Here is a 16,922-nt window from a genome sequence, read left to right as displayed (position 1 = left end):
CTTCCGCTCCTGGCCAGCGTGAATCCGCTGACATGGAGCCTCGTGAGGCGATCATACCCCGACCTTCGTACCCTCGAGGCCGCCGAGACGCTCGACCTCGGCACACGGCCCGTGGATGGACCTGTGGAGCCTCCAGCAAAAGCTGCACCCCCCTGGTGGATGCTCCGCTGCTGGATCGACGCGCCGCGATCACCCGATCCGGCTGCCGCCGGCGTCGCCGCTTGCAACTTTGACGACCGCTACCAAAAGTTCGGAGGCGCCGCCGCCGCCGCCGCCACCGCCGCCTCCCTCTCGCCGCTGAAGGCGACGCAAATGGCCCTTGACGTGCCAACGACGGGGACGCTGATCGCGCTCGCCGGCTGCGCCTCGCAGCCTGGTGTCTTCTTGACAAGTTGGCGTATCTCGGTGACGAGCGCCGTCTTGTTTTGGATGTCAGGGATGTGCGTGCCGTCGCGCACCGCAAGCGCGACGTGCAGCAGGCGCTTCGTGGTGCTGTCGGTGCCGGCGGCCGCCGCAGCGGCCATGTGCGTGGCGTCCACCATAATGGTGTCGCCTCCTTTGGCGTCGTCGACGCCGACGCGCGCGCTCGCGAGCTCGCCGTCGAGTCGGCACTTGACGCCGGGTCTCTGGCCATCATCGGCCGCTTGCGCGCCGTCGCGGCCGCGCGCCGCGCCCTCGGCAGCGGCAGCGTTGTGCGCCGGCGGCGGCAGGCCGAGGGCCCAACCTCAGAATCGTGCTTTTTGGGTTGGGTTGGGTTGTTGGCCCGGGTTGGGTTGTTCCGCGTGAGGTTGGGTCGTCGGCGCGAATGGTGAGGTCTCGACCGCCGCCGCTCACGCCAGCGGACGGCCACCATCGGTGTTTTTGGCTTCGCCACCGTCCAAGGCGTGTGCCATGCGCTCGCCGGCATCGAGCGAGCAACGTGATCGACCGAGCGGCTTGCTGTGTGGACGCCTTCTTCAGGCTCTCGTCGAGAGCGTTTTGCGTCCCGGCGGGTGGGAGAATATGTGTCGTCTGATGTGTCACTGTGTACGTCACATCGGTCTTGATAACAAGCACGGTCGATCCGTCGAAGCGATACACTCGTTCCTATCACGCTGAAAGGCTTGCACGGAGCTCTGTGCCGGCACACAGAAGAGCCGTGCGGCAAGAGAAGAGCTCGCTCCCCATCGAGCTCTTCTTGTGTGACGGCGGAGTTGACGCCTCCGACGGTCGTAGCGGCGTGGCTGAGGGCGGCGGTGGAGGCGCCCGATAGCGCGGCGAGGATGGTCTCATGGGTCTAGCAAACCATAGACGACACCAAGAGAACGCGAGGTAAAACCCGACGGCTATGGATGGTAAAAGGCGGCGGTAAAACCCATCCATACGGGTTTCGGTGGGTTGGATGGGTGGTAGAATGTCTACCTACCGCACCCCCCCCAATGTCGCTGGGCGGGATCGGCCCGCAGAGGCGACGAGCTGGCTGCGAGTCCCGCTGGCCCAGAAGCCGTGGAGCCGGCGGAAGATTTCGCCTCTGCGATACGCCTTCCTCCACAAGCGGTTGATGAAGGGGACGATGTCGGTCTTGACGAGCTTCGTCTTGAGCTCGTTAACCTCGGCCGCCGAAAGCGCCTTGAATGACTTGCGGCTGGCAGAGGTGGCGCCGGAGACGCTGGCGCAGTTGAGGAGCGTCCGTAGTTCATCGACGGTGACATTGGCAGGGGCGGAGCCGGCGGCATGTGGGGGCGCGGCGCCGGCACCAGGCGTAGGCGCTGGAGGCGGCACTGGCGCGGGCGGCGGCTGTGGCGCTGCTGGTGGCATCCAGGCCTGAGACGGGTACGTGCCTGCGCCTCCGCAGAGGGGCGGGATGGCGCCGTATGCACCGGCGGGTTGCGGGTAGCAGTAGGCCTGCTGCTCCCACTGGGCAGGGTGGATGGAGCCTCCTGGCTGAGCCATGCCCTGCATGAAGGGGGGCAATGCCGGGTCCATTATGCACTGCTGCGGCATGCCGTACTGTTGCTGCGGCGAATACATAGCGGGCTGCGAGTACAGCTGGCCGGCGCTGGCGCAGAAGGGCTGGCTGAAGAAGGGCTGTGGGGCTCCACACCCGCCATGCATATGCAGTTGCTGGGCCGGCGGGACCGGCTGCATCGGCATTGCGCATTGGCTGTGCGATGCCGCACCACATTGCGATGGTGATGCGTAGGAGCCGGCGGGCGGCACGTGCCCGACGGGTGGCTCGTGCCCAGTCGTCCCTGGTGGCGGGCCGGTGGGCAGTGGCGGCAGCTGCTGCGGTGGCGGCCGCAGCACTGGTGGCGGCGGCCGCATGGCAGGCGCTGAGCCTGCGGGTGGATTGGCGTGTTGGGCTGGCGCTGGACCGCGATCAGAGCTGATACCATGTGACGGCGGAGTTGACGCCTCCGACGGTCGTAGCGGCGTGGCTGAGGGCGGCGGTGGAGGCGCCCGATAGCGCGGCGAGGATGGTCTCATGGGTCTAGCAAACCATAGACGACACCAAGAGAACGCGAGGTAAAACCCGACGGCTATGGATGGTAAAAGGCGGCGGTAAAACCCATCCATACGGGTTTCGGTGGGTTGGATGGGAGGTAGAATGTCTACCTACCGCATCTTGCCGCACGGTTCTTGCACAGGGGACCTTTCCTTCCTCTTGCCGCCAGTGTGTCGTAGCGTCGAGAGCATCGTCGCTACCTTGGCTGGGCGCGAAACGGACCGGAGCGTCGAACTCCGGAACCACCCCCTCAGTTGCCGGGAGAAAAGACTTATGAACACGAAACAACCCAACTCAAAGCACGATTCTGAAGTTGGGCCCTCAGGCCGTCCGAGGCGAACGCCATTCGAATGAAGCGCTGTTCAAGCTGCCCGTGCCAGTGCCGTGGGTCCCGTAAAATTCTTTTCTAGACGCCGCAGCCAAAAGGCGGTCCAGCGAGCGAGCAGAAGGCTGCCACCCAGGCGCGGGGCCTAGCTTCCGCAGCGCGCCGGGGCGGGCACACTCCGCCTAGCGCGCCGCCGTCCGCTTCCTTGAAGCGCCCTGTCAGTCTGCAGCCGGCGATCGCGCGTGCGGTGCACGCTGTGCGGCGTCGCGGCACAGCACCGCCGCAGCGCAGAGCCGCAGCGCAGGGCGGCTGGGCGCGCACACGGACCCACGCGACGACCGCCGCCCACCACGTGGCGAGCAGCGAGACGTGAGAAAGCAGTGCAGGTCTCGCCGATGGCATGAGCGAAATCATAAGTTGTCAGCGCCTCGAGGCGTAAGTTGCCACGACACACTCGCACGCGCGTTCCATCCTCGAGCTGCACCACGTACCGATCAGCTTCAGCTGAGTAGTTGACGATTGTGCCACTCTGCTCATTCATGACGGTGTGGGCAGCAAGCTTGCACAGCGCTACTTTGGTCCCTGCGGGCGGGACGCAGCGGCTCGCATCGACATCATCATCGTCATCTGCCATCTCGGCGGCGTCGGCGCATTCGTGCTTTGCTCCGTACATTTCGACCAGCGCAGCGCGGCCAGCGCTGGTTTGAAGCTTCGAGACGAGCTCGAGCACCTGCAGGCGCGGGGGCTGCGACTGGTTGGGCGCGAGCGCTACGTGCGGCAGCGGCAGTAGCAGCAGCAGCTTGCCTGCGGCAGATCATCTTCGCCGGCCGCGTCTAGCACCATGCGCATAACGCCTTTCGTCTCCGGCTCATGACGCAGGTGCCTCTTTGCGTTGGCGCGCTCTTTGCCGCCGACGATGTACGTGCCTCCTTGCAATTTCGCTGCGTGGACACTCCATCGTCAACTACGAGCTCGAGTGTGTCGGCCAGTGATCGAGAAGTTGCTTGTTTGGGCCGTGCAACATCGAGGAGACGCTGCAGCATCTTGATGGCATAGCCGTCGCCATCGCCGTGGTCCTCATCAGCAGCGGCTCCGCTCTCCCTTTCCTTCCTCTTGCCGCCAGTGTGTCGTAGCGTCGAGAGCATCGTCGCTACCTTGGCTGGGCGCGAAACGGACCGGAGCGTCGAACTCCGGAACCACCCCCTCAGTTGCGGGGAGAAAAGACTTATGAACACGAAACAACCCAACTCAAAGCACGATTCTGAAGTTGGGCCCTCAGGCCGTCCGAGGCGAACGCCATTCGAATGAAGCGCTGTTCAAGCTGCCCGTGCCAGTGCCGTGGGTCCGGTAAAATTCTTTTCTAGACGCCGCAGCCAAAAGGCGGTCCAGCGAGCGAGCAGAAGGCTGCCACCCAGGCGCGGGGCCTAGCTTCCGCAGCGCGCCGGGGCGGGCACACTCCGCCTAGCGCGCCGCCGTCCGCTTCCTTGAAGCGCCCTGTCAGTCTGCAGCCGGCGATCGCGCGTGCGGTGCACGCTGTGCGGCGTCGCGGCACAGCACCGCCGCAGCGCAGAGCCGCAGCGCAGGGCGGCTGGGCGCGCACACGGACGACCGCCGCTCACCAGCATGCACCGTCGGGGCAGCCAGCCACGGCGTGCTCAGTTCCCGCCGCTCGCGCGCAGGTCAGCCGGCGATGGCAAAGGCATCGTCGTCGACAGAAGCAGACCTCAAATCGATGACCATCTCCGGTGCGCCGCCACGCCGCAGCTCGCGCGCGCCACGCCCCTCCCCCCTCGCTCGCACGCGCCACCCTGCCCGGGCGACAGCTCGCGGCGCTGGTTACCCTGGAGGGCAAGGCGCTGATTGCGGCGCCTTCTCCCGCAGGCAGCGATGCGCGCGGCGGGGCGAGCAGTAGTAACGGCGGAGCGGACCCTCCGTCGCGCTGGGTCTTTGTCAATGAGCGTGTCATCGGCAACGGCTCCTTTGGCGTCGTCTACCGGGCGCACGTCAAGCAGAATGACAAGGAAACCGCGTCCCCCCCCCCCCCCCTCCGCCTCCGCGCCCGCTTGCGGCCGTGCCCTCTCCTTGCGCGCGGGCCAACGCAGCTGCGGCGCCGCGGCGGCCTCTGAAAAGCGCGGCCGCCACGCCGGCGCAGGAGGTGGCCATCAAGAAGGTGCTCCAGGACAAGCGCTTCAAGAACCGCGAGCTCCAGATCATGAAGATGCTCGACAACCACGTCAACGTGACGACGCTCCACCACTTCTTCTACACCGAGGGGGAGAAGGCGCACGCCGCACTGGCCACACCGACCCCTCCCCCCCCCCCCCTCGCCGGGGCGTCGACCCCGAGCTTCGCCCGCGCCCCGCGCTGCAGGCAGATGACACGTACCTCAACCTTGTGATGGACTTTGTGCCCGAGACTGTGTACGGACTCTCGCGCCACTACGCAAAGGCCAAGAAGGTCTTCCCGCTGCTGCACCTGAAGCTGTACGTGTACCAGCTTTGCCGCTCGCTCGCCTACATCCACTCCCTCGGCGTCTGCCACCGCGACATCAAGCCGCAGAACCTGCTCGTCGACCCGACGAGCCACGTGCTCAAGCTGTGCGACTTTGGGAGCGCAAAGATCCTGGTCAAGGGGGAGCCAAACGTGTCGTACATCTGCTCGCGCTACTACCGCGCGCCGGAGCTCATCTTTGGCGCCACCGACTACAGCTGCTGCATCGACGTCTGGTCCGCGGGCTGCGTGCTCGCCGAGCTGCTCTTGGGCGTGCCCCTCTTTCCGGGCGAGTCTGGCGTCGACCAGCTGGTCGAGATCATCAAGGTGCTGGGCACGCCGACGCTCGACGAGATCCAGTCGATGAACCAAAACTACACGGAGTACAAGTTCCCGCAGGTCAAGCCGCACCCGTGGGCAAAGGCGCGCCGCCCTCCTCCCCCCTCGGCCGCCGACCGCGCGCCAGTCTCCCGCCTCACCACGCCGGCCGCGCGCGAGCAGGTCTTCCGACCGCGCACGCCGCCGGACGCCATCGAGCTCGTCAGCTCGTTCCTCCGGTACGCCCCCGACACGCGTGCCAAGCCCCTCGACGGCTGCGCGATGCCCTTCTTCGACGAGCTGCGCGCGCCCGACCTGTGCATACCGCCGAGCAATCGGCCGCCGCCGCCGCTCTTCGACTTCAAGCCGCAGGAGCTCTTCGAGCACGCGCCCGGCATCAAGCACCGACTGGTGCCAGAGTGGTACGCGAAGCGGCAGCAGCAGCAGTCCTAGGCGCGCCGCTTGCGCCACCGCATATGCGCGCTGGTTTGCTCCCCCGGTCACCCATCCCCGCATCTGACGAAGGCGCGCGCGGTCTTCATCCCGCGTTTGGCGCAGGCAGCCGGGCCACTGGCGCCGCGAGTCAAAACTTGCGCACATGCATGCGCTGTGCAGAGCGAGGCCAAGGGATGGTAGCTTAAGGAAGCGGAATTCCTCTCTCTCTGCGACACATCGCGGCGGGTTCGTCGCTCTTGAGGCCGCCGGAAGCGCCGCGCACACATCGTAGCTCCCACTGTGAGTCGGGTTTATCGTCGTGGGGTAGCGTCGGTGCCCATTGTTGTTGAGTAGAAAATATGGAAGGTAAAGTGAAGGAGTCCTGCTGGAGGTGCGTTAAAGTTAACGTGTGCGGCCGACTGGGGGTGCGGGTGGGGAGTGTGGTGGACTGGCGTTGTGGCGACTGGGGGACTCTGCCCGCTCGCCGCTGCCATGGATGCAGACAGTAAAGCTTAAAGGCATGAATCGCGAACACTCGAGGAATCGAATGGTGGAACGAAAAGTGGAGAAAGTTTGCCAGAATTGTACGCGACAAAAAATTCCTCTCCTCGTCGCGGCACGCGGGAGGCCCAGCCTCCGGTCAGGGTCAGGCTGAGAGAGAGATTTTTAGCAATACCAAACAACTCTAACACTCACACGTCATTTGGGGCCTGGAGCCCTGTTCACGCGCGCGCGAGACGTGCAGACAGGGTTGCCAGGTGAGAGCGAATGGCGCGGTTCACCGGCCTCGCACAACAGAGTCAGAGAGAGAGATGCGCTCTGCATGGTGGGACATAAAAGAGAGCGAGTACTTGGGCGAGTAGGCCGTGCGGTCGACGCTGCCGCGCGCGACTTTGCGCGCGAGGCGGCGCAGCTTGAGAACGGCGGTGGGCGAGAAGCCGCCGCCGAACGTCTCGTGGAGCAGCAGTTTGTTTGTCAGGCTGATGCCGGTGCGGATGGCCAGGAAAATCATCAGCACTTGGAGCACTTGGAGTGCAGTCATCAACCTCACATCCAGGGCCGGGGTGGGGAGCTAAGAAGCGCACCCAGCGGGCCGGATGATTGGCATCGGGCTACGGGCTAGAGAGCCCTGACCCCTGCCCTAGGGGGGGGTGCGCGTTCGCAGGGAAAGCGGGCCGTAAAATAAACACGGGTCTCCGAGGGTTGGCTCTGCGCTCCGGGTTTCCCCTAGCAGCGGAACCCCCCCTCTAGCTCTACTCGGAGCTAGTAGACACCAGACACTAGCACGACCATCAGAAAAATCATCTTCACAACACATTATTATGTTTATGACAACGAAAAAACTTCAGCAAATCCGGTGAGTTCTTCGGCCGAGGAATCTCTTTTGTCTTTTCCGACTTCCCAGGGGCGGAGGGGTAAATAAAAAACCCGAAGAGAGGAGTGGGAAAACCGCTTCCACTCGCGCGGGCGGGAGACGGCGCGTTTAGCCGCGAACGGGGCCATGCCAGACGAGTCGCCTGCGGTTGGGACGCCAGCCGAGACGGGTGCGGCGGGCGCTGGGAGCCTATTCACAGAGGGCTCAACGGGGATTTTTCGCTTCGTTCGCAGCGCGGCCTGGGAACAGGTAGGTAGGTGGGGCACGGAGCCTGGCGGTTGGCGCCCGCAATAGGTAGGTAGGTAGGGCGTTTTGGCGCGAGTCAGTCGCCAGACCCCCTCTCCGGGTAGGAGCCGGAACCCTGTTGGTCAGGCCAGACAACCACGCGCAGGCTCTTCGGCCAGGTGAGCGAACGCATGACGTTGACCGCCGATACGACCCTCTACCTCCACTACGAGGAGAGCTCACCCGAGTTCACGATGAAATGTACCGTCGGCGGAGAGGCTCTTGGCGCCGCCGCCGTCCTCGAGCGCTTTGCGCACGCCTACTCCAAGCAGACAGGCTCGCCGCTCGCGCCGGGAGGCCTCCACCTGCGAGACTCGCGCGGCGCCGCGATCGCGTGCGGCGCGCTGCTTCCGTGCGGTCTATCGAACGGGGCAGACCTCTTCGTCTCGGTCGAGGGCCCACCGACAGCCGACGCTGCGCCTCAGGCGGCGGCGCCGGCGCCGCCCGCAGTCACGGCGGCGGCGCCGGCGGCGGCGTCGAGCGGGCCCGCACGGGTGACTGCCAAGGAGGGCTCGGCGATTGCGTCGAGCCAGGCCAGGATGGGAGAGCACTCCTACTACTACTCGGTGGGCAAGGCCGGCGACCCGGAGCGGCCGCCAGTGCCGCAGCCACAGCGCACGTGTGTGGAGCGGGTGGCCGCGGGCGCGCCCGAGGCGACCATCTCTTCCTTCTCCTTCGAGGACACCGATGCGCTCGTCAAGCTCCACATCCCGCTCGCCGGCGCCGGATCGCTGCCCGCAGGCGCCGCCTCTTCCCTCTCGCCCCCGCTGCCTGCCCGCAGCCTCTCACCTCTCACCCCTCGCTGCCGCCACCGCCGCGCAGGCGCGATCCGATGCGACGTGCGGCACCGCTCATTCGACCTGCGCGTGACGACGGCGGGCCGGCTGCTGCGGCTGCACGTGCGTGCCCTCCGCCCGCGGCGCTGCACCGCTTCACGGGCGGGAGAGGGCTCCACCACCTCCACCCCCTCCGACCACATGGCCGTGTTTGGCAAAACGATGGGCGAGGGTGGTATGTCTGTCGCAACGGGTGCGTTATGTGCCCTGCGCGCAGGTGCCGCTGCTGCACGAGGAGGTGGAGCCAGCTCGCTGCGCGCTCAAGACGAGGCAGCGACGGCCCGGGAGGGGGGGGGAGACGCGTTGCGGAGGGGCGGGGAGGAGGAGGGGCGAGGGGCGGGGAGGAGGGGCGAGGGGCGGGGAGGAGGGGCGGGGAGGAGGGGCGAGGGGCGGGGAGGCGCGTCTCTCCGAGTGTGAGCCTCTCGCGCGGGGTGCCGCGCCTCCTCCCTGTCCCGAGGACCCGAACCCGCCCTGCCCGCCCCGCTGGCCGCCGAAGCCGGGCGCGAGGAGCCAAAGCCTGGAGGGAGAGGCTCGACAAGGCTCAGGGAAGAGAGCACCCGCGCCCGCGCCCCGCCCGTCCGCGAGTAGGACCCTCCTCCTCCTCCTCCTCCTCGGGCGGCGGGTGCAGCCACCCCTCCTCCCGCACTGCAGGGCGGGCAAGTTGCTCCTCGTGCTCGCCAAGGCCGAGGCGAAGCAGTGGTTCGAGCTGCGAAAGAGCAAGGGCGTCGGCGACACCGAGTTCCTCAAGCTCGTCCCCGACTCGGGAGAGACTCGCACCATCATCGTCTGACGCGCCCCCACAGTCGAGAGCCGCGGTTGCCGGCTCGAGCTCAGGGAGAGACGGTCACAGGCAGCGTAGGGCGGGCGTGGGGGGTCAGTGTCCAGGAGTGACACACGCGCGATCGACCGAGACAGTAGGGGTTGCTAGGTGGCCAAGTGAGAGGTGCTAGGTGGCGGCCAAGGCAGCGTAGGCGGGAGGCGCTCTAGCCTCTATAGGCGTCTCTAGGGTGCACTAGGCTCTAGGCACGACGAGTCCGAGTTCGGAGTTGGTCTACTAGTGATAAAAACGAGCCCTTTTCGCATGCGAGGTCTGGTCGTAAAAAAAAGACGAGAGCGCGACAGAGAGACGGAGGGGCGGCCCCCCCGGATAGCTTTTCGGCGGCTGCACTGCAGACTGCACGCTGGTCGGCGGACGGCGCGCGCAGCGGGCGCTGAGCGGTGTCGCCTCGCTGCTATCGAGGCACTCAGGCGGCGCCGTTGAGGAAGGCGAAGTCGGGCTTCTTGACGGCGTACGCGCGGAAGGACTCGGTGCACGCGCGCAGGTCCGCCTCGAGGGACTTGAAGCGCTGCCCCGTCGTGCCCGTCACGAGGCCGACGATGGCGCCGCCGACGACGTGCACGCAAGCGGTCCCCTTCCGGTCGACGGTGAAGCCGGCGCGCGTCAGCAGCGTGTAGCCTGCGCGGGGCGGGCGCGGCGACGGGTGCGGCGACGAGTGCGGGTCTCACGAGGAGAGGAGGGTGGCGGTAGGCGGGTGCGGCGAGGTGCGGCGGAGGGGCAGGCGAGGGATGGGCGAGGGATGGGCGAAAGTGTTTGCGTGCGCACCAAAGTCGATGTAGGCAACGTCCATGCCGTCGGCCGCGGTCAGCCTCTTGACCTTGCCAACCTGCGCCGGGGCGCGGGGCGCGGGCGTGTGCAAGGGCGGGGCGGGCGAAGGAGGAGGCCGGCGGAGGAGGGCAGCGGAGGAGGGCGGCGGGGGCGGCGGCGGCGGCGCCTTGACATCCTCGTAGACATCGGCAGTCATTTGGGAGACGAGGAAGGTGGTCAGGAAGGCCTGCGCAGGGGAAGCCGCCGGGGCCGGTCGGGCGAGGAGGCAGAGGCGGATGCGGGAGGGAGGGAGGAGCACAGCGGAGGAGGAGGGGGGAGGAACCAGGAGCGAGGGCAAGAGAGGGAGCGGGAGCACTGCGGTGCGGGCGCCTTGTCAATCGACTCGAGCGTCTTGCCGGGCGGGAGCTTGGCGGCGACAAAGTCTGCAAAGTCGCCTGGGAGAGCGCGCGGGCGCATGGTGAGCCGCCGCCGCCGCCAGCGGGGTGGAGCGGTGGCGGTGGCGGCGGCTCGCCTTTGAGATAGTTGTTCGCAGCGATCTTGCCCGCCTCGCCGTTCTCGGTGAGGGTGGGCGTCTCAACGAGCCAGCCCGACGGGTACAGGAACTTGACCAGCAGCGTGCTGTCAAACGCGCGCTCCTTTTGCTTGGAGCCGTCAATGTTGGCCGGCGGCGCCGCGCCAATATACTGCACAAGAGGGGACAGGCCGTTGACCTTTGGCAGTGGCGGAAAGCCCTGCTGCTGGAGGAACTTGGCCACGTCCTTTTCGCCCGTCGGCATGCCCTCGTTCACTCCGCGCACAGTGGTGCCATCTGAGGCGACGCCAGCTGCGAGCGCAGACAGCGGCGCCGGCAGCGCGGCCAAGGCGGCGGAGCGGGCGAGCAGGCCCCTCCGCGACAGTCCCTCGCCCGGCGCGGCGCGTCCGAGCTTGATCGAGGATGTCGGCGTCGAATACGCGAGCAGCAGGAGCAGACAAGCTCGGAGCGAGGACATTGACCCCGACTTCCCGGGTTCGGACTTTTTGTATGGTATGGTTCTACCGATTCGAGCCTGGCTGTTCTTCACCTTTCTACCTACCTACCCACCTCGAGACCATACCCCCCCCCGCCTGTTGACAGACCCAGCCTTCCGCGGACCGGACCATACCCCCCCCCCCCCCCCGCCTCCCCCTCGCCCCACCGCCGGCCGGCCGCCTTCCTGCTAGGCTCCAGGAGGAGGCTACAGACACCGACACTTAGGACACGCACACTTAGATACGCGCGGATGGCCGCCGCCTTCCACGGTGCTAGTCTAGAAGTAAATATCAAATTTTCTTAGCTTCTTGCCCCCCTCCGAGACTGGAGACAGAACCCACCCGTACACAGGAGAGATGGGACTGCCCCCCGCCCCCGCTTGCCCTGACTGCACAGGATAGCGTGCCCCAATCGGCGACACATAGCGGGGGACACTGCGCAAGGAGGGGGTGCGACGGCTTTCTTTGTCCTCTCGAGGGAATGTTCTCTCGGCGCCCATGGCAAACACAAAACAATTTGAGGGCATTGCTCGCGCCGACGCCTCGCCCCAGGCGCGCTCCGCGACCTCGCGTGGCTCCAGGCGCAGCTGCCGACCGAGATGGGCGGGTGCAACATCGACACCGCCTTCACGCGAGCCGACAGCGACTTCTCCATGTCGCTCCTCAAGAACTGGCGCACCCTCGTCGCCCACAACCCCGACTTCGCCCTCGACGAGGGAGGTGCGTCCAAGTACCCCGCCATGCGCCATCGCCGCAGCTATCGCCACCTACGAGTCCGCCCTCTCGGACTGGAAGGAGGTGTGCGAGAAGCGCACCGCCCGCGACAAAAACAAGTACCACACCGTCCGCGGCGGCTACCTGACTGAGTTCTACCCCAAGAGCGTCCCGCTCCCCCAGCCCGAGTCCCTTCCAGCTACCGACGCGATTCTCAATGGCACTTGCAAATCCACGTACCCGCGGCCGCGGGCGCTCGCTGCCATCAAGAATCACAAGGACTGGAACGCGCACCAGGAGCTCGTCAAGGCGCGGGATGTGCACGTCAAGAACAACCCGTCCCTCGGAGACAGCGCCGTCAACAACCGCGAAGCCGCGCGCTTCGTCTCCGCCTCAACGCCTTTCGCCGGCAAGGCCTTCGATGTCCGTGTCGACGGTACGTACGCCACCGCCCTCTCCTCCGACACCCTCCAGGACGAGCTCCAGCGGAAGCTCGGCCTTTGGCTCTCCGTGGCGCTTCCCACCCTTCGGGTCGCGCTCGAGCGGGGCATGCCAGTCGATTTCTTCGGCGACTACCTTTACAACAAGGCCCACCACCGGCGGCCCCACGACGGCGTCCTCGCCGCCTGGGCGGACGCGATGCGCGCCCCGGCCAACGCGCCGGTCGTGCACGGCGACAAGGAGAAACCAGAGCTCACCCGGCAGTACAACGAGGGGTACAAGGTCGACCTCGCAGAACCCCATGCGGGACCGGGGGGGTGCGATGAAGTGAATGAAATCAAGCTCTGGACGCCCCTCCTCAAGACCTACCTCCTCGCCGGGCGTTGGCAACGCCTCGAGTGGCGGCACGCCCGCCTCCGTTGGCCACTCCTACGCCTTCGGCAACACCGAAGAGAAGGCCCGCCGCCTAAACATGGGCTGCAAGGCGCGCGGGCAGCCCAGCCAACCCTTCTCCCACAAGACCGGCCACGGCTACGTCAAGGCGCATCGCGGTTTCTACCACGACGCGATCTTTGTCAAGCGCAACAACTTCAACCTGCTGCTCCACGAGACGTTCGGCGGCGGCTTCTCGCCCACCGCCGTTCTCAAGCTGCGCCGCCTCGCGCGCAAAGTCGCGCGCGGCAGCGTTGACCGCACAGCGCCTACTCGCCCAAGTACTCGCTCTCTTTTATGTCCCACCATGCAGAGCGCATCTCTCTCTCTGACTGCGTGACTCTGTTGTGCGAGGCGTGAACCGCGCCATTCGCTCTCACCTGGCAACCCTTTCTTTTTTACCAACCCTCGGTAATGTGCTACGGGTATGGGCCGCCGGTTCGACGCTACCGGTCCACGAACATCTAAACTGCTGAGGTCGGCCGGTGGCACCTCGATGGTCGAGTGACCCTTATATTATTTTTCACACCTGAGCGGGCTCAATTTTGCTCTGATGCCTCCTACGTATTCGAACTCAAGTTCTCGGGCAGGCGCCCGGTGCGTTGCCGTTGGTCGTTTTTCGTCACGGGAGTTAGAGAGAGAGATTTTTTGTTTTGTTTGGAGTTAGTGCCCCTGCTAGCTAGTCTAGAAGTAGAGCGCGGCGGCAAAGTCGGCTATCGCCTGGCGAGCGGCGGGCGCGGCACCCGCGCCGGTCGCCGCACCCGCACCCGCAGGCGCCGCGCTGGCCGTCCGCGCGGCTAAAGTACCATACCCCCCCCACCGGCTAGCCTTGGGCGGTCAGGACCATACCCCCCCACCCTTTTGGCGCCGAGGGCACCATACCACACCCCGGAAAAAGTACAGAAGAAATTTGCCTCCACTGCGAAGAGAGAAGGAGGGGCTCCACCATTTCTTCATTCCTAATCAATAGAGGCGGCTCGAGCCGCGCTCCCTGGGGATCTCGCCGCAATGCTGTCGGTCGCCACCTTGGTCCTTTCCGACGCCTACGACCGGCTGAACGCCGGCGCGAACCTCGAGAAGCAAAGGGAAAGAGCAAAGCAAGGCGGTTACCTTCTCTCCGCGCCGTGTGCGGCAGCCGAGGAGACGGGCGCCTGCGAGATGCAGGTGTGCATCCGGTCCGCGGCCAACTTGCCCGGCCGGGTCGATTCCTGGCCGCGCAAGCCCGCGCCGGAAAGCTGGGTGAAGGTCGAACTCGGTGGTCGCCTCGTTTGCAAGGCCCGCCACACACGCCTCGCCGCTCGCCTTGCCGCTTGCGACACGCGGCCTCCGCCTTGAACGCCTCGCCACGCCCCCCCCACCGCTCAGACCGGCAAGCACGACAACAACGAGACGCCGCTCTGGGACATGTGCTGCCACGTCCACGGCCACCACGAGCACTCCGAGTACTTCTTCTCCGTCTTCGACTCTGACCTCACCGGCGACGAGGCGGACTGGCTCGGCACCGCGGTGCTGCCCGCCAACTCGACGGCCGGCTCCTACGTGCTCGCCCTCTCGGGAGGCGAGTTCGAGGTCGACGCCGACGCGCCGGCGCCCACCCTGACCGTCAGCATCCCGCTCTTCCCGCCGCCGCCGCCGCCGCCGCAGAACATCGACGCCGTCAAGGTTGCCCCCGAGCAGACTCTCTCCCGCCGCCTGCCCTCCCACACCCCTCCCACACACACGCAGAGGCAGGCTCCTGGACTCACAGCCTCCCCCCCCGGCCCTGCAGGTTGGCGGCGGGGCGACCGACAAGCTCCTCTTTGACGAAGCCAAGGCTGGCGCCGAGGCGCAGCGGCGGCGCAAGGGCCCCGAGTGCGTCGCGGCCGTGAATGAATTCAGAGTGGTGGGGCTGGACTAGGCGCACGAGCTACGCAAGTACCTGTGCGTCATGTCGGCCAAGGGGCTCGTCGAGGCGGACTACTTCCCGCGCGTGGGCAAGTACCGCTACCCGGACAGCTGGGTCAAGATCTCGACCTTCCGCGAGGAGAACGAGCGCATCGGACTGAGCCCCGAGTTTGTGACATACGCGCTGACGCACGGCGACGAGGCGACGCGCCAGAAGGTGTACCGCGCGACCGAGGAGCACACGGCCGTGATGACGACGCAGATGGAGGAGGACATCCTCTCCAACCTCGAGAAGGAGGACGATGTCGCCGAGGTGCGAACCTCGCTCCTCTCCTCTCTCTCTCTCTCTCTCTCTCTCTCTCTCTCTCTCCCTCTCTCCCTCTCTCTCTCTCTCCCTCCCTCTCCACCCCCCCCCCCCTCTCCGCTCTCTCTCTCTCTCTCCCTCTCCCTCTCCCTCTCCCTCTCTCTCTGCCCTTTGCAGCGAAAATTGCAGACTCCCTCACGCGACTGCGTGCTCTCTCCCTCTGAGTCAGAGCCGAGATATAGCCGAGATATAGGCGAGATGTAGGCGAGATGTAGGCGAGGTCCCGGGGGCGAGACGTGGCCGAGGTCCCGAAAAGTCGGTCCAGCAGAGATGGTAGCCGAGGTCGAGGCGGGGTCCAGCCGAGGTATAGCCGAGGTCGAGCCGCGGTCTCCGCTGCGTGCAGGCGCACAACGACCGGCCGGGCACGGTGCCGACGTACGAGTGCGCGACGCACGTCGTCTCCAACTCGCTCGAGCCGAACTGGTCGAGCTGCTGCGACATCACCGAGGCGAGGGGGCGGACAGGCCTCCCCCGCCCTGACTGGTGTGTGGTGAGGTGCGGGCGACGGAGCGGCCAATAGGCGGAGGGGAAGGCCTTCCTCCTCGAGCTCTTCGATGAGGCAGCGACTCTCTCCTCCCCTCCCCTCTCTCTGTCACGCACACGCACTCGCACTCGCACACACACACACACACACACACACACACACACACACGCCCCTCTCCGCAGGACTCGTTCTACTTCGTGAACGACTACATGGGTGCCAACCTGATGACAGACCTCGAGGAGGGGCAGTACGAGCTGCCCATCCTCGGCGGCGTCGCGGGCCACACCGACGCGGGCGCCTACTTCAACGTGCAGGTCATCACGTCCAAGCACGAGCCGATCGACCACATCGGTGAGAACTGCTGGGACGCGTGCGGCGGCATGGGAGGCCTCTGCCCCGGCTACTGCGGCGCGCTCGGCGCCTGCTGCAAGGCGCCCTCCGCCGACGCGGCCCTCGGGCACGAGCCGGGCTGCCCCGACCACGGCACAGACCCGGACTGGCACTCCTGCGTCTGCGCGGACATGACCACACTCGGCGACCACCAGGCGCGCCTGCCCCGCTAGCACGGCGCTAGCCATGTAGCCGAGGGGAGAGCAGGGAGCGGGCCTGGAACCAAGCCCGGCTCTCCAACGCGCACCAGAATTCCCAGACTGCCGCCTTGATGCGACCGGCCCCCCCCCCCCCCTCCCCCCCTCCGCCCCTTCCGACCCCCCCCCCCTCCCCCGCCGCCAGGCTCTCTCCACAGAGCCGCTCCCGTCCTCCTCCTCGCCGCCGCACGGGGGCCCGGCGACCAGCCTGCTGCTCCTCGCCTCCGTCTCGGCCCTCCTCCTCGCCGCAGCCGCAGGCGTGGCTCGTCGCCGCCGCCAGGCGCGTGTGGCCGTCGACGAGTTGCTCTGAGAGGGGCGGCGTTTTGACGGAGGCATACAAGTCACCCAGAGGCATGTCTCAACGTGTGGCATGCCCATGGTGAGGCGTAGACGCGAGCCGCCTGAGCCGTCTCAATCGGGTCTTGCGCGTTGGACGTCATATTCCTCTGCGGCTCTCTTAGAGTCGCAGGATCGCAGGCGGCATCTAGGTGCGTGCGTGGTGTCTCAAGTGTCATGATCTCATGTGGCGGATGGCGACGGGGGCGCTGGCCGCTGGGGATGTGGAGGTGTTGGTGTAGTACGCTCTAGCCGCACAAGCCACGCCAGTACACGTACACGGACCTTTCGTTACCTCCACGAGCACGACGCACGGCGAGACGGTCAGTCGTCAGACTGCTGGTGCTCTGCACAAAAAGTGTGAGTTATGTACAAAAGTTATTACAAAGCGGGCCGAGGGACACACACGTGTACCACATAACGACATATGCACAAACACACCAACGAGCCACCGTCGGGGACCGGGTCGGCTTTAAGTGTTACTGTCTGTTAGGCATAAAGCTCTCGAAGGCGGCCG

At 66.3% G+C, this 16,922-nt stretch overlaps 5 protein-coding genes across 5 annotated transcripts; 3 read left to right on the top strand and 2 right to left on the bottom strand.

The window, feature by feature from the left end:
- Positions 1–51: 51 nt before the first annotated feature.
- On the bottom strand, positions 52–2,133 carry EMIHUDRAFT_226441 (hypothetical protein; the record flags this gene model as incomplete). The annotated part of the gene is made up of 6 exons (XM_005788774.1): positions 52–121; positions 325–624; positions 929–1,086; positions 1,187–1,276; positions 1,453–1,648; positions 1,817–2,133. The coding sequence occupies 6 exons, from the start codon at positions 2,131–2,133 to the stop codon at positions 52–54; spliced, it is 1,131 nt and encodes a 376-aa protein (XP_005788831.1).
- Positions 2,134–2,904: 771 nt separating this feature from the next.
- Positions 2,905–6,427, top strand: EMIHUDRAFT_467198 (hypothetical protein). Its single transcript, XM_005788773.1, has 6 exons — positions 2,905–3,141; positions 4,414–4,555; positions 4,692–4,831; positions 4,963–5,091; positions 5,181–6,071; positions 6,144–6,427. The coding sequence occupies exons 2-5, from the start codon at positions 4,501–4,503 to the stop codon at positions 6,069–6,071; spliced, it is 1,215 nt and encodes a 404-aa protein (XP_005788830.1). The 5' UTR covers positions 2,905–3,141; positions 4,414–4,500; the 3' UTR covers positions 6,144–6,427.
- A 1,417-nt stretch (positions 6,428–7,844) lies between these two features.
- On the top strand, positions 7,845–9,339 carry EMIHUDRAFT_226438 (hypothetical protein; the record flags this gene model as incomplete). Its single annotated transcript, XM_005788772.1, has 3 exons — positions 7,845–8,102; positions 8,220–8,728; positions 9,201–9,339. The coding sequence occupies 3 exons, from the start codon at positions 7,845–7,847 to the stop codon at positions 9,337–9,339; spliced, it is 906 nt and encodes a 301-aa protein (XP_005788829.1).
- Positions 9,340–9,623: 284 nt separating this feature from the next.
- On the bottom strand, positions 9,624–11,164 carry EMIHUDRAFT_423306 (hypothetical protein). The gene is made up of 5 exons (XM_005788771.1): positions 10,667–11,164; positions 10,525–10,589; positions 10,322–10,381; positions 10,153–10,213; positions 9,624–10,005 (listed from the first exon to the last, which is right to left on the bottom strand). The coding sequence occupies exons 1-5, from the start codon at positions 11,142–11,144 to the stop codon at positions 9,794–9,796; spliced, it is 876 nt and encodes a 291-aa protein (XP_005788828.1). The 5' UTR covers positions 11,145–11,164; the 3' UTR covers positions 9,624–9,793.
- Positions 11,165–13,723: 2,559 nt separating this feature from the next.
- On the top strand, positions 13,724–16,703 carry EMIHUDRAFT_467196 (hypothetical protein). The gene is made up of 8 exons (XM_005788770.1): positions 13,724–14,025; positions 14,116–14,412; positions 14,519–14,614; positions 14,648–14,947; positions 15,342–15,446; positions 15,519–15,557; positions 15,665–16,027; positions 16,215–16,703. The coding sequence occupies exons 1-8, from the start codon at positions 13,759–13,761 to the stop codon at positions 16,377–16,379; spliced, it is 1,632 nt and encodes a 543-aa protein (XP_005788827.1). The 5' UTR covers positions 13,724–13,758; the 3' UTR covers positions 16,380–16,703.
- Positions 16,704–16,922: the final 219 nt, after the last annotated feature.

This window comes from Emiliania huxleyi, assembly GCF_000372725.1.
Source record: "Emiliania huxleyi CCMP1516 chromosome Unknown EMIHUscaffold_132, whole genome shotgun sequence".
In the NCBI taxonomy this organism is placed as follows: domain Eukaryota; phylum Haptophyta; order Isochrysidales; family Noelaerhabdaceae; genus Emiliania; species Emiliania huxleyi.
Note: the sequence above shows the minus strand (reverse complement) of the source record. Positions and strands in the feature narration are given on the sequence as shown.